The 16,455-nt window shown below is 41.6% G+C and overlaps 2 protein-coding genes across 2 annotated transcripts; one reads left to right on the top strand and one right to left on the bottom strand.

The window, feature by feature from the left end:
* The first annotated feature begins 154 nt into the window (after positions 1-154).
* cldn11b (claudin 11b) lies at positions 155-4,262 on the top strand. The gene is made up of 3 exons (XM_037756362.1): positions 155-795; positions 2,802-2,966; positions 3,602-4,262. Exons 1-3 carry the CDS (start codon positions 570-572, stop codon positions 3,859-3,861), a joined length of 651 nt encoding a protein of 216 aa, XP_037612290.1. The 5' UTR covers positions 155-569; the 3' UTR covers positions 3,862-4,262.
* Positions 4,263-4,653: 391 nt separating this feature from the next.
* On the bottom strand, positions 4,654-11,607 carry slc7a14b (solute carrier family 7 member 14b). Its single transcript, XM_037756369.1, has 7 exons — positions 11,176-11,607; positions 10,862-11,098; positions 9,366-9,583; positions 9,130-9,276; positions 8,101-8,309; positions 7,240-8,024; positions 4,654-5,456 (listed from the first exon to the last, which is right to left on the bottom strand). Exons 1-7 carry the CDS (start codon positions 11,474-11,476, stop codon positions 5,083-5,085), a joined length of 2,271 nt encoding a protein of 756 aa, XP_037612297.1. The 5' UTR covers positions 11,477-11,607; the 3' UTR covers positions 4,654-5,082.
* Positions 11,608-16,455: the final 4,848 nt, after the last annotated feature.

Here is a 16,455-nt window from a genome sequence, read left to right as displayed (position 1 = left end):
AGATCCAAAAACTCAAATTTGGGCCAAATATTCAGGTCGGTCTTCATCTCCTGTTTTATCTGATGGATTTAGGTTTTGTTTTTCTGTCTTGAGTGTCTTCATATCTGGTTTAGGTTAGGATCTCACTTGCGCTCTGATTGGCTTAAAGTTTGGACTGAATGGTACTTTTCACCACACCCTATAATAAATCTTATTCTAAGGCATTTTTCTGCGGATCAGCCTCGGGCACGTTAACGGGACACAGCAGGATTACTTTTTATTTCTACTGTTTTCTAAAGGATCCTGATTTAAAGCACTTATTTTAATCCTATTTGGAAGATTATCTTACTTATTATAAGTGAGGACTGCAGAGAACTGAGCAGAACAGAGCAGAGAAGGATATAACTTCTGCGTTTTTAATCCTTTTCTAGAGTTTTTCAGTCTCTGGAACAATAAACTTTTAATTTAATACAACTATAAAATAAACTATAATAAATAATATATATAAACTATTACTAAAAAATATTTAAACACTCTAATCTGCTATTTTTTTTTTTAAATCCACATTTTTAAGATTTTTTGGCGGCTCCATGGCGCTCATGTGCAGACAGATCACCGGCAGCATGGCGAGCTGTGCGGGCTGGGTCGGGGTCATCGTCGCCACGGCCACCAACGACTGGGTCCGCACCTGCGACTACTCGGTGGCCACCTGCGTCCGCATGGAGGAGCTGGAATCCAGGGGACTCTGGGCAGAGTGCGTCATCTCACCGGCCCTTTATCACTGCCAGACCCTCAGCCAGATCCTCACTCTGCCAGGTAAGAGATGGAGAGATGGATAGAGATGGGTGGGTGGATGGAGAGATGGATGGATGGATCGATGGATGGATGGATGGAGAGATGGATGGAGAGATGGGTGGATGGAGAGATGGATGGATGGATGGAGAGATGGATGGATGGAGAGATGGATGGATGGATGGAGAGATGGATGGATGACTGGGGGATAGAATTTAACTAGAAAATGCATTTCCTGCTGAAAATGCGTGGGAATGCTGACAGCTGAAATTTATTTGCAAAGCATTGCTGAAAATGCAAAAATGTGAAATGACTTGCCTAAAAATGTTAAAGCTCAAATGCATTGCACTGCACTGCTGTAAACCCTAGAAGATGAACTGTACAACTGACAGAGTTGGAAGCTGAACTGTATTACCTAAAGAAGCTAAGAGCTGAAATACATTGCTAGAAAAGCTGGAAGCTAAACTGTAATACTGTCAAAAGTGGTGAATTTGAATTTTCCTGAATAGGCGGAAGTATTACTAGTACTAGTATTAGTAGCAGAAGGAGCATCAGCTGTAGCAGTAGTAGTAGAATCAGTAGGAACAGAAGCAGTAGTAGTAGTAGTAGTAGTAGTAGTAGTAGCAGCCGCAGCAGCAGCAGCAACAGTGGTAGTATTAGTAATAGTTGTAGTAGTAGCAGTTAGAACTTTTAAAACTGTAAGTCGTTAGACAAGTATATAGTAGATAGTTACTCTATAGAGATTTTATTTTGAAAAAAAAACTTGTCCTGAGTTCCCTGTTAAGATACAGTTACCTTCTGTGTGTGTGTGTGTGTGTGTGTGTGTGTGTGTGTGTGTTAGTCAGCCTGCTCTGATTGGCTAATGTTAATCACATGTCTGTCTATGAGCAATCAAACGTTGCCGTGGTGATGGCCACTGCTAAGCACCCTTAGTGAGATAGTTTATAATAGGAGTTAATCAGAGACATACATGTCATGAAAGTGTCTCTCAGACAAAAACTGTGAGTCCAATTGGCAAAATAATGTCATCATCAGAGAGAAGCGACTCTGCTGAACGCATTGATGTCGTTTTTTTGTGTGTGGAGTCAAAAATGGGATCATGGGAGCAGGTTAGAAAACTGCCATTGTCAACTTTCTGTCAGACATTTCCCGTCTGATTTAACATTGATCTCTATGGAGCGGCTTGTTGGACTTACTCTCACTTTTTGGACCCTAGAGACAAATGTGTAAGTCCAACTGATTCCATAGCTACATGACTCCGATCGGCACAAAATTTCCTACAATTTGATGAAAAAAATATCTATGAGGAGTGAAAATTGTGGCCTACGGAGCAATTTGTTCAGAAAATTTTCAAAAGATTTTAAAGCTTTCCCACACTCTAGCTCTGACATCACGTGCTCTAGCCCTTAACGACCCACGCAATACACACCCATTATAAAATCTGAAACGGTCTGAAAATTTCATAAAACGTAAACTGCGATAAATGAAAAACTATAAACGTTATCAAAAAGCTGAATCATAGCTTAATAGTTCCAAGACTTGTAACCCGTTTAAAGTTTAAATGAAGTCTGTAGCTGAAAGTATGCAGAAGCAGTAGCATTTCAAAGTGGAGTAGGTTTAAGAGGATTTTAAGATTTTCTCTATTGAGTTACATTGTAAAAACAATGTGGAAAAAGTTTAATATTTTAAAAAGTATAAATAGTTGAAACAAGAAAAGTCATAGCACTAATGTCCTTAAAGAGCTGAATATTTTGATAGCCGAACGGTTTCTGTAGCTGAAAGAATGCAGGACTAGTTAAACTGCAAAAAACGTACGGAAGAAATGATTGAAGTTGAATAAACCTTAGAAGAACAATACTGGGAATGCTGAATCAGCATTCCTAGTATTATTATATAACATGCGTAATGGCAGTATTGTTTGTGCGTAAAAGAACCCAAAGTGTATCCCTCTCTCTCTCTACTCTCTCTCTCTCTCTACTCTCTCTCTCTCTCTCTCTCTCTCTCTCTCTCTCTCTCTCTCTCTCTCTCAGCCTACATCCAGACGTCCCGTGCCCTGATGATCTGTGCATGTCTGCTGGGTCTCCCCGCGATGCTGCTGGTGCTGATGGGGATGCCGTGCATCAGGCTGCAGAACGACAGCTTCGCCATCAAGCTGCGCCGCGCCCGAGTGGGAGGCGTCCTCTTCATCCTCATGGGTGAAGACATACATACATGCATGCCTGCATGTTACAGGCCTACATTAAATTAAATATATATTTTTTTTAAATAAGGGGTTATTACCTTAAAGTATGCCAATTAAATAATCTACAGTACTATACTCATAGTGGTTTTAAAGATACATTGGTTCTGGATTTAAGGAGAAATTGGTTCTGGTTTTAAGGAGAAATTGGTTTTGGTTTTATGGAGACGTTAGTTCTGGTTTTATGGAGACGTTAGTTTGGGTTTTAGAGGACAGTAGTTTAGTTTCAGAGGACATTAGTTTAGTTTTAGAGGACATTAGTTTAGTTTTAGAGGACAGTAGTTTAGTTTTAGAGGACATTAGTTTAGTTTTAGAGGACATTAGTTTAGTTTCAGAGGACAGTAGGCCTACAGTGCTCCGTACTCGGGTCTTTCCCAGCTGTTGCAGGAGGGAGGAAGGGTGGGAGGAGGGTCAGGGTCTGCAGGTCTCATCCTGACTGGGTTCATCTGCCAAACTGGCCTCCTTCCTGTGAGAAGAGACGGATAGTTACTGAAACAGCCTCAGGGACGGACAGCCAGATGGACACAGAAACCAAATATAACTTCATGTTTAAACTTCTGTCTTTATAAATGAATATAACGTCTCTTCCAGCTTTGTGTGGCATCATCTCGACGGTCTGGTTCCCCATCGGCACACACAAGGAGGAGGGTCTGATGTCGTTCGGCTTCTCTCTGTACGCCGGCTGGGTCGGCTCCGCTCTCTGTCTCCTGGGCGGCGTCCTCATCTTGTTCTGCTACGGCGCCGACCCCGGGACCCCGACCAGGGACAACAGCTTCTACTACTCCAGGCAGGGCGGCACGGCCGCGCCACTGGACCCCCCCGCCAACCACGCCAAGAGTGCACGAGTGTGAGGCTGTGGTTCTCTGACCCCTCGTTGTAGAGACTATCATAACCAAGTATATATGAGCATATGGGGGCAGCCAGGAGCCAATCACAGCCACAGAAATTTCTCCTTCTTCTCTTCTTTATGCAACTTTTACAGTTTTACATTGTTTAGAAATAGCAAACTGTTGCTTCTATGTGTCGATGAGCTTTTGTAATTTTAGAACGATTGATTATCAAACTTTAAATAGCATGAACACATTTTTTTTAGAGAATTTAAATTCATTTAATCCCACACAGATAGATTGTTTTATGTACTAATAACACTTTTATACTCTTCATATTCTCCGTATAATCAATATGTATCAGCTGTGTGCCTGTATTGTAGGATTTTTGTCTGCGGCTACAAATAATAAAAGTTTTTAAGTAATTAAAGAGTCTTTTTTCACTCAAAATGAGACATTTATTCCTGCAACGGCCGTCCTCATTTACACACGTTAACACTAAATAGAGCAAACACTCTTTCACTGTAAACTTCATTCACTCAAACAAGAAGAACAAACACAAAAAAGTAAATTTCAGGGTTTCAGAAAGACGCACGTAAAGACGTGCAGAGACGGCTTGAACGGGAAATAATAAATATTAAATAAAAAAATAAATAATAAATCGCCTCGGGATCCCCCAGTCAGAGCTGGTTAATGTGGCCAAGGAAAGGGAAGTTTGGGGTCCCCTGCTGGAGCTGTTGCCCCCGCGACCCGACCCCGGATAAGCGGTTGAAGATGAGTGAGTGAGTGAGTGCATACTTAGGCTTGTACAAAGTAGGTATGAGGGGAGAGCTTTTATGCATTTAAGCTCAGGTGATCATCGCCTCATACTCCATCTATAAGAGGACATTCAGGTTAAACAAAGCAAGGGGCTGCGTTGGTGGAGGCCTGAACACAACCTAACTGTCCCAACGTTGTATGTGCAGCCGTTGATTCAAAGTGTGGCGTTTAAAACATTTCTAGTGAGAGGAGAAGCACTAAATCTTCTCTTTTACGGAGGGAAGTTTGGTATTGCAACGTGCCGACTGAGGCTGTGATGGGAGGCGTCCGTCGTATCCTCTCTCCTACCTCCTCCTCTGAGATCCAGACTAGGTTTCCACACTGAGCAGAAGAAGGGAGGCGTTCACTGATGAATAATAAAATAAAATCTTGAGGAGATTATTTGATTTCTCAAAGTTTTAAAGTTTCAGAGGAAACGTCCTCTGTTCAGTCCTCCTCTTCCCCTCCATCATAGCCATGATTGGTCCTTCCTTTGCCTCTGCTCGCAGACTGGCCTCCTGGTCCAGACTGGTATCCAGACTGGTCACCATTATGCTCATACTGGTCCTGATGCTGCTGCTCTCCATCTTCGTTCTGGTTCTCCTGCGGCTGGTAGTGGTAGCCCCTCTCCTCCGGGGCCGACCAGCCTTGGTAGGGTCTCTCGTCCTGCTCCTCGGGGTGATGGTCGGCGTCGGGGGAGAAGGCGTCGTCGTCGAGGTGGTCGTCGTAGCGCTGGTAGGAGCTGGCGTGCGCCTGCTGCTCCCGGGCGTTCAGCTCCAGCGTGCTGTGCCACACGCCGTAGCAACCGTAGATCAACAGACCTGAGGACGGACAGACGGAGACGGTTAAGACAGCAGGGAGAGAGGTCAGACTGAGAAACTGGAGTCTTATCAAACTTCATGAACTCCAGAAGGCGTGCAACTCTTCTCTTACTCCGTCATCTGTTAACCAACTGCACATCTAACAAAGTCTGGATGTACAGTATGTTCTTCTCTCTGCTGTACATCAACTAAATGAAAGAGGAAGATTCAGAGCTGCATCCTATTTTATACTTTCTATGTCTATTTTACATTTTCATCAACATACTTCACGTGTAAACAGGCTTCAGTTTGGTGTCTCAAACCAACAGATAGAACTGAAAGCAGCATATAAGCAGCCTATATGATTGTTTCAAACTAAAAATAAGCACCAGTACAACTCTTGAACTGAAACCAGATGTCAAAACAGATGTATGGGCCTTAAATCCTCCTCCGAGTGGATTCATCTTTTAAAAGGTTCTGTTATAATGTCATTTCTCATCTTTTAGACCTTTTTTAAATGACTCAAAATCATCGCAGACACTCTGAACGTAGACGTCATGAATGCACATCTGTCACAAATGTGTGGACATCAGTGGACTGGGAGGACGCTGAGGTCTGACTGGACTCAATAACTGGTCTTACAATTACTTTTTCTTCTTCTTCTCCTTCTTCTCCTGGCACAGTGCAATACATCTTTTTAACTTTTAATTACAGTCATTTTGCACTCCCTACTGCAATTTGCACACTTGTAATTATCTATCTATTTATCTATCTATCTATCTATCTATCTATCTATCTATTTATATATCTATGTATGTATGTATGTATGTATCTATTTATCTATCTATCTATCGAGGCCTAAATAAAAACATCTTGCAGGAAGGAGCAGAGGACTCAAAATCCAATTTACTGATTAAACTGGTCTGACGATGCATACAAAACATATATTAGATTATGCATCGTGATCATTTATTACTGATAATTATCAGTATTTTCCATCTTGTAAATACTAAATTTCCCTGAGTACATTAAATTCACTTAAACTTAAAAAAAAAAATTTAACATAAAAAAAAAAGATTTAAATTAAACAACTTAAACTTTTATTAAAATTGTAAACTTAACTTTAACTTGAAAAAAACTTTTAAAAACTTAAACCTAAAAACTAAAAAAACTTAAAACTGAACTAAAAAAAATCACCTAGAAACTATATTAAAGGTAGATAAATAAATTAATATATACAAATGACTACATTTACACATTTTAAAATACTTGTTTCTATATAGCTGGCAGATGTCTGTTAAAGAAAGCACCAATTATAACTCAATTATATTAAAATGCAGGTTATGTGTAAAGGATAATGTACAGCTAGTCGGTCATTGTTGTGTAATAAACCCCTTCAGGGCGACATTGCATCGCTTGCAACGGTCTGTTATCCATAGCAACAGTCTGTTATACATAGCAATGGTCTGTTATCCATAGCAACGGTCTGTTATCCATAGCAGCGTTCTGTTATACATAGCAACGGTCTGCTATACATAGCAACGGTCTGTTATAAAGAAATAACAGACCATAGAATGCCATGATTGACCAATCAGAATCGAGTATTCAACACAGACGTGCAATACAACTAGTAGTAATACCTTGCCTCTATTTCTTCTTTGTTAGTGCCATGGTATAAAACTTATAATGCATTCTGACATTCCAATATAGAAAATAACAGAACTGTTAATAAATCCATTATATTCTATATGAAGACGGCTCATTTCTGTATTTGAAATCCATGATCAAGAACGTTTCATCTCACCTATGAAGCACCAGATGGTGAACCTGGCCCAGGTGAGCGAAGACAGTTTAAGCATGAGGTAGCTATTGACCAATATGGCGGCCGCGGGGACGAATGGGACGCAGGGTGCCATGTAGGGCAGCTTCCTCCCGCTCTCCGGCTGCTGTAGGATCATGATTAAAAGCTTCGTCAAGGACCCCGCCATCAGTGTAGCCATGAGGCCTGAAAACACCGCCCCGGCGCCGGATCCCTGCTCAACGCCAAATATGATGGTGGACCAGAGGCAGAAGGACGTGAGGAAGAAGAGGAGGGTGCATCGGGTCACTATGCGGCCGGTGGCCGGGGTGGGCCGGGCCGACGCGTCGGGCATTCCCAGCCGCAGCCGCAGGGTGTAGTAGTGACCTCCCAGAAGCCTTTTCAGCAGCGAGGCGTGGCCTGTGTGGAATTCAGAGTCGTCCCCGTCTCCTTCAGTCCCGCCAGCGTGGTAGGACGCCGATCCATCGCCGTCTGAGTCTCCGATCAGCATCTGGTCGTCTTTGGTGGGGACCGCCGCGTCGTCCTGGTGCTTCATGGCGTCCACGTCCTCCCCGGCGTTACACTGGTGTGAGTCGGCGTGTTCGTCAGGCTGGTAGCGCAGTAACAGCACGCACACGCTCACCAGAGTGTACGCCAGCAGGGTGCCGATGGACATCATCTCGATCAGGTCCCTTAGGCTCACCAGCAGAGCGAGGACCGCCGCGAAGCTCCCCGACACCACGCACGCCAACGCGGGAGTGTGTGTGAGCGCAGACACGTGAGACAAGAACCTGCAGACACGTTAATCACAGAGTTAATAGTCAGGAACCGGAAACCTCGCCCTACCTGTGCTTCCTGTCTCCTCACCTGAACAGCAGGCCGTCCTGGGACATGGCGTAGATGACTCTGGGCATGGGGAACAAAGAGCCCAGCAGAGACACGGTGAGTCCGGCGATGGAGCCCACCGCCACGATGTATTTCCCCCACGAGAAGCCGTGCACCGCAAACATCTCCATGAGAGGAGCCGAGCCATCGATGAGCTCGTAGGGAACCATGAGAGTCAGGATCACACTCACCTGTACAGAAGAGAGGGCTCCTGGATTAAAGGGACAGGACACCCACTTTCATTTTCTGTGTCCTTCTCTACTCGTGCACGGTGATAAAAAGATCAAGTTGTAATGGAGAGACTCAAATCCATGGACGGATTATGAGACAATGGGCTCCTGGGCAGAGACCTGTTTTGCATCTTTTTGTGGTCTTTTTGTGTCACTTTTTGGTAGTTTTGTGTCTTATAGTGTCTTTTTTTGGTCGTTTTGCATCTCTTAGTGGTAGTTTTGTGTCTATTTTTGGTGATTTTGCATGTCTTTGTAGTTGTTTTGCATGTTTTTGTGGTCTTTTTGCGACTCTATTTGGTTGTTTTGCATTTCTTTGTAGTCGTTTTGTGTCTCATTTTGGTCATTTCGTGTCTCTCTGGTAGTTTTGCATCTCTTTTTGGTCGTTTTACATCTCTTTTTGGTCATTTTGCATTTCTTCGTGGTCTTTTTGTGTCTCTTTGTAGTTGTTTTGAATTTTTTTGTGGTCTTTTTTGGTTGTTTTGCGTCTCTTTTTGGTTGTTTTACATCACTTTGTAGTAATTTTCCATCTCTTTGTAGTTGTTTTGTGTCTCTTTGTGGTCATTTTGCATCTCTTTGTGTTTTTTTTGTTTTGATTCAGAAACGTTGACATTCAATGTATCCTGTGGTTTGCGGAAACCTACAATGCTAACATTTTTTTCTGGCGACTTCTGGGTTGCTAAAAAAAAACCTGAAGCTTCAATTGAAGAATAGAAATCGGCTGTGGCCTTGATAAAATCGTGATAAACTCATGTTACAAGCATACAGGTCACTGCGTACTGACCGACACGTAGGCAGTGAGGCAGGTGACCAGCGAGGCGGTGATGGCGTACGGGATGGAGGTGTTTGGGTCTTTCGCCTCCTCTCCTGTCGTCGCGATGATGTCGAAGCCGATGAAGGCGTAGAAGCAAGTCGCTGCACCTTTCATCACCTGATCAACAACGAGACATCACTTAGTTTCTCAGTTTGGGGATTTGAAGAAGTAAGTGACTAAAACACAGACGTGGTTGGACATCTCACCCCGGACCAGCCGTAGGGAAGGAACTTGCCGCTCCCCCAGTTGCTGGCGGAGATGAAGAAGAGTCCGGCGATGATCATGAAGACCCAGACCACCAGGTTGACCACGTTTAGGACGTTGTTGAAGACCACGGAGTTACGAACGCCGAGAGCAATGACAACTGTCACCAGCAGGGCGATAAACAGGGCCAGCAGGTCGGGGTATGTGTCCTCACCTTTACCTGAGACAAACAGACACACAGCAGCATTTATAATAAAAATACTTCATCGACATGACGAAGAGTAGGTGTTGGTATGAGAGACAGGATCGATATGACAGGAAGGGCTTCCCATCTATTGAAACTGAGATAATCCAGACTGAAATATCTCAACAACTATAAAATGTACTTATTCAAACTGGCCTTTATGTCACCTTGTGCTGTCTAGTGTTGTTAATTTGTGTTTTCAGCTGTTTTATAATTTTTTTTATTGTTTTTAATTCATTTTTGATTCTTGTAAAGCACTTTGTGAATTGCTATAAAAGGTGCTATAGTAAATAAACGTATTATTATTACCATGAAAATGTGTACAGACATTAATGTTCCCCAGAGGATGTGTACCTACTGACTTTAGTGATCTCCTGAATTTTCCATGAGTATGGAGGACTAAAGCTGCCATTATAATAAATAAATAAATAAATACATTTAGAAATAAAAGCCTCAATTATCCAATAACTATTCAGGTTGATTTGAAAATAAAAAAGTATGCACAGAAACAGAAAAAGAAAGAAAGAAAAAAAAATGTATTCCTTTGAATAAATATGGATATTAATAAATAGGGAAATAGATATAATCATATAGAAAAAAAGAATAGAAAAAAAGGAAAATAATATATGAAAATAAATCAGCGCAAAATAAGTAATTTGTCAAATACATTAATTGTATTTGTTTATTTTTCTATTTTTGTGGATATTTATTTATTTTCACATTTATTTGAGAGTTGAGACTTTTATTTATACACTTCTTTCTTTTTTCTGTCTTTCTTTATTGAATATTTTTTATTTATTTATTTATTTATTATAATGGCAGCTTTAGTCCTCCATACATGTGGGTTAACTTACATTTGTGGTTTTAAGCGAAATATCTCAACAACTATTGGATGCTAATACACTAAGCTAGCATCTTTAAACATGTTTAAGCAGCATTAAGCATGTTAGCATTGTCATCGCAAGCATGCTAGCATCCTGATGTTATATTCTTGACTTTTTTCAGACAATTAGAACTTTATTCTTTAATATTATGACCTTGTTCATTACAACTATGACTTTAATCTTGTAATACTTGACTTATTTTCTCAGAATATTACAACTTTAATGACAAAACATGGGATCCTTCCCCCCAAAAGTGGCCTTATTGGTAAATAAACTGACACGTTAGTTGATTACAGTCATTGTCAGTCGTCGTACTTTACTATTTAAAGACGGACTTTTAATTTGCTCTCAACGTGCTGATGGTACTGACCGAGTCCTCTGAGCGTGCCCAGGTGTGTGATCATGTAGTTACTGATGCTGTGATTGGCCAGCGAGTCGAACATGCTGCTGAGAGCCGACGCCCCCGCCGCCGTGCCAATCAGATACTCCAGAATCAGGTTCCAGCCGATGAAAAACGCCACGAACTCCCCGACGGTTACATAGCTGTAGGTGTAGGCCGAGCCGGTCGTCTTCGGGACGCGGACGCCAAACTCTGCGTAGCAAACACCTGGAGACAAACACAAACACAATGAGTTCAATGAGACGATGAGCATCTTGTAAGATTAGACTGTTCCGATGCCTCACCTGACAGTATGGACGCCACCGCTGCAATAATAAAAGACAGGATGACCCCAGGTCCGGCCATCGCCTTGGCGACCAGCCCGGCGACGACGTACATCCCCGTGCCGACGCAGCTGCCCACGCCGAGCGAAACCAGGTCCACGGTGGTCAGCACCTTGGCGAGGCCGACCGGCGACCCCTCCCCGAGGTCGGTGAGGTCGTCGGAGCTGTGGGCCATGGAGCCCACGGGTTTGGTCCGCAGCAGGCGGTTGTACATGTTGTACCAGGCGTCGCCCAGAGACACCCGGCTCAGCCACGCCGCCATCACCGCTCCTGTTTATCACCCGTCTGTGTGTGTTTGTGTCTCCTTCTACCTTTTCTCTCTTTTCACACCCTCTATCATTCTTTCACCCTCATCATCAGCTTCTTTCTTTGTTCACAGATCCAGACGGAGGGCGTCGGCTCTGTGAAAAGATGAATTCAGATCATTTACTTTAGTGTCAGTGACGCATTTACAGTCCTGAACTTAAACTTTACAGAAGTAACAACAGTAACTACAGCTGTTACACAAATGTGTAATACAAAAAAAACAATTTCCCTTTAAAATGTAGTGATGTACAAGTATTAAAGGGGTAGTTTGTGTTATTGTGTGACTTTGGTGAATCCGAACTAACCAAAGTCACACAATAACACAAACTTATCCGATCGAGGCAGCGGTATAAATGTTGATAATTGGGGTGTTTGAATATTTCTGCATACTGGGGTCCCTAAACAGTCTTGAGTTACATAAATTGGGAATCACTGTAAAGCTGAGACTCTGGTGGATCCAATCAGCCCAACTGTATTCATGTGTGATGATGTTAGTCCCCATAGGAGATATTTCATTGTATAAAATGACCTGTGGTGACCTCTAGGATAATCACAGCCTCATGAAACTTTACAACCACAAACTAGAGACCTAGAGCATTCAGAGGATGGATGGATCAAACTAGAGACCTAGAGCATTCAGAGGATGGATGGATCAAACTAGAGACCTAGAGCATTCAGAGGATGGATGGATCAGACTAGAGACCTAGAGCATTCAGAGGATGGATAGCTTTCCTAGCTAGATTGACAATAAGGGGGTTTCTGAGCAGTTTACACAACAGAAGTGCTACCCATCCAATCGCCGAAAAAATGCAGTTCTTGCAGAAATCTTAAAAAATGTCAAAAGTTTTTGATCCCAAATCACAGCATGGATTTTTCTATGGTGTTCCTCAAGGTCTTGGTGTCTTAATGTGGTATTTTGGAGAGATTATTGATCATTTTTATCAGTTCTCCAGTGGTTAAAAACCCCAAAATTGTTGCAACAATGTATGAGACATAATAGAGCATGGAGATGGCATATCATCATGTTCAAAGCCCTGATACACTTTCAGGTTTATTTCAAATTTCTGACTAGAACAACTTGACACACAGTGCTGAGCTGCATCTCAAATTAATCTTCAGGCTCTCAGCTTTCAGATGATGCACACCACTTCAATGTGACATCTACTGTTGACCTGTTAACCTCCTCTTAAAGACCCCCTGGACCTCCCTAAAAAAAGACAAAACAGGTCTATTGTGGGTCTCAGAGGGTTAAATAATAGATCATAAAAGTCCAACATCAAGCAGGTATAACTGATGATGTGAGCCAACAGGTGATGATGGGATACCATCAGTCACTAGAGCGAGACTCCCTCTCTGAAACATTAATGAAGAGCGACGAGGATCTACTTTCACAACGGAAAAGGTACGATGGTGGAGGCTAAAACCGAACACACCTGAACTGAAAATCTACATCAACAGGTTAAAGAGAGTGAAGAGCACAGAGAGAGAGCGGCATAAAGAAGCTGATAAACAAACATGCAGGTTAAAGAAGCACACCTGAGCAGACAGGTGATACACTCACTGGTTGTGTGTGTGTGTTCCTGAGGAAGAGCTGGTTGAGTCCTCGTCCTCTGAAGACCTGAAGGAAATGGTGACGAGAGGAGACGACAGCGTTAATCCTTCTGACCTGACACCATGTGATCAGGTGGATACATTATTCAGCACCTGGGACTGGGCAGGTGTGTGTGTGTGTGTGTCTGTGTGTGTGTGCGTGCGTGTGTTTGTGTGTGTGTGTGTGTGTGTGTGTGTGTGTGTCATCATTCATTCATAGGAGGGAGGATAGAATAGCTGCTGTGAAGGTGTGTGTGAGTTAACTTTGTGCTGCAGCTGCCATCGATGACGTTTCTTTACTCTTTGTATGCAGAGCTGAGAACTGACCAGGTGTGTGTTTGTGTGTGTGTGTGTTTGAGGACCAGGTGTGTAATGGAAAGTTATATTTATATTATAAGATACTGGTATCATATGAAACTAGAAAACCTGATGAATCCATCGGTACCAACCATGTCATACTAGCTCGTGTGAAGGAGGTTAAATAACGCTCCAAACTTATGCTAAATTTTGGTGAGGAAAAACTGTCATGTCCATTTTCAAAGGGTCCCTTGACCTCTGACCTCCAGATGTGTGAATGTAAATGAGCTGAGCATATTGTTTTATGCTAAATGCAGTACCTGTGAGGGTTTCTGGATCAATATCTGTCATTGTTTTGTGTTGTTCATTGATTTACAATAATACATATATACATACATTTGCATAAAGCAACATATTTGCCCACTCCCATGTTGATAAGAGTAATAAATACTTGACAAATCTCCCTTTAAGGTACATTTTGAACAGATTAAAAATGTGCAATTAATTTTTGATCAATCACGATTAACTATTTTAATTGATTGACAGCCCTAAAAAAATACTTTTTCTTTTAAAGTGCACCATAATTAAAATCTGACGTCTGTTTAGAATGAATAATTTTTAATTTAATTGATTTGAATCTAATTAAGTTTAGATTTTCTTGTTAAATATGATTTATTCTGCAATTTTTGTGAGATTATTCTTGCTGCCACTTTGGGGACCTTTCAATGCTAAATGTATTTTATCGTTATTAATATTTATCATGTAATACAATACACATCCTTATGTGTGAAACTGCACTTTATCATTTATAGTTTTATAATCAAAACTATAATCAGTTTACTGTGTTATACTATTTAATACTTCTGTTTTCTACCTGTATTTGTTTTGTTTATTATTTTGCATGTTTTAGTCTCTTTAAAACAGCAGCGTCATCTCATTGTAAGGTTAAACCAGAGGAGGTGACCATATATTGATTGTTAAAAGGGAAAATGATCAATTGAGATTTAGTATTGCACTTCCATAAAGTTGGGGGACTCAAACGAGACAGATTTAAACAAGAATGATAAAAATCGAAGCAGCAGAGGCTGAGATGTCCTCACTTATAGTCGCTAGTGTGGATCAAGCTCCAAAAACACTGGATCCTACACTTCCCATAATGCAATTCAAGCATCTCTGATTAGAGCCTGCCTGCCTGGTAAACAGTCACATCTTTCAGACTTCACACCTCCAGTTTTTAACGCAGACTTTCTGTTTTAAATCCCGAGCCCAGGAATCTTCTCTGACTTTATAAAACTGTTTTGCTCCTTGAGCTCATCATATCTGGTGGAAGGGGACTTTTTATTTCACGTTCTCCAAACCAAACTCACATTTCAACACTGCTGCTGCTGCAGTCGTCCTCCTCCGTCATCAAACCCAAATCTTCTGCACACTGAAACACTAAATTAAACCTCTCCAACATGTACACACTGAATGGTTTATGTCTGTATGTATGTGTTGTATTATTATCTGCTGCTGTAATCTGATACACAGAGTCCGATTACACCTGCAGACTTGGTAACATGATGGTCTAAAAGAGGAGAAACACGACACTCAGCTGCTGCTGTCTACACGAGCTGCTTTACATTGAATCCCTCCGTCTCAACCTGAGCGAACTGTCTGCTGTTTCTTGGCTTCAGCACAAAACGTGAGCTGCTTCACATGACGGCCAGATATGAGACGATGCTTTGATGCTTTGTGATAATCAGATCCAGTTTGTTGCAGCTCTTGGACCAGTGTAACGGTGTATTCTGGTGCATTATTCATCACCAGTCTAGGAAGCAGTCGGGTTGGATTTAGGCTGCTGGGAACGCTCTTTTATTGGGTTTTCTGATTGGTTGATTACCAGCCGACCAACAAATCAGAGAGCTCTTTGCTAAAGGTCTCAAATATGACCTCTGTCTATTTGTCCTTCAATTTTCTCAACGACTGTTCATCCGATCAACTTCACCCTTGGCGGCTGTGTTGCTGAGGATGCAAGGAAGTGCAGCGTTGAGTGTGAAGTTGTTTGGATGAGCGGTTCTCGAGAGGCCGAGCAATCTGTCCCTTCCAAAACAGGCACATTTTGAACGGGAAAAACTTTACTACCTGTGAAACATTGGTCTCTTCAACTTTAATTTTCCCAGTTAAATGGCTTTAAAATTACATACTGCTTGCCAACAGCACATAATGAACATGTTTACAATGTTCAAGATAACCTTTATTTTTCTCATACTGTCTGTCTAAATATACCTGTATTCACCCTTACATTTAAAACTGTCAAATGATCTATATAAATATTGTATATTTGTGACATCACAAATGGACAGAAATCCTAACGGCTTGTTTCAAACGCACAATTTCTGAATACTGGCTGTGTGTATTTCTCCGTATATTGAGCATTTTGATAGTTTAACAGGATTTATATAGCACTTAAACCTGCTTTATGAAATAAAAGACATGAAAATCACACTTTTTACATCATGGGACCTTTAAAGTACATGTCAAATCTTTTTTGATTTTGTCGACTCTAAAGTCATCAGCCGTCCACATGTCTGTAAAGCACCACCCTAATATGTGGAGACGCCCTGGCAGTAACTGGCAACCTGAGTTTCAAACATGTTTTGTTTTTTTAGAGCTTTCATTTTCTGGAAACTCATCTTTATTGTGTTTTTGACAAACATACAGATGATGTGATCTGGAAAATACCTGAAAAACAAAATATCATAAAGTGGACGAGGGAACAACTTGTACCTCCTAGATACCAGCTTCGTCTTTTATTTTTAACTGTTTATCTGATGGCGTTTTGAATGGACTGAGTTAAAGAAACTGACAGCAAAAAGCTCTAAAACATCATATTCATACACTTTTTATTATCTTTTCCCTCATTTAATTCTTTGACCTGTTTGCTTTGTATGTATGAATCTAACTGTTATAAAATCCACCAACTTTGACTCTTTCTATAAAGACTTTTAGACGTCACCAGCCGCTGTTGGCTGCAGAGCTGCAGAAGGTGGAGGCATTCCTGAGGCT

Source organism: Sebastes umbrosus, chromosome 21 (assembly GCF_015220745.1).
Source record: "Sebastes umbrosus isolate fSebUmb1 chromosome 21, fSebUmb1.pri, whole genome shotgun sequence".
Lineage (NCBI taxonomy): Eukaryota > Metazoa > Chordata > Actinopteri > Perciformes > Sebastidae > Sebastes > Sebastes umbrosus.
Note: the sequence above shows the minus strand (reverse complement) of the source record. Positions and strands in the feature narration are given on the sequence as shown.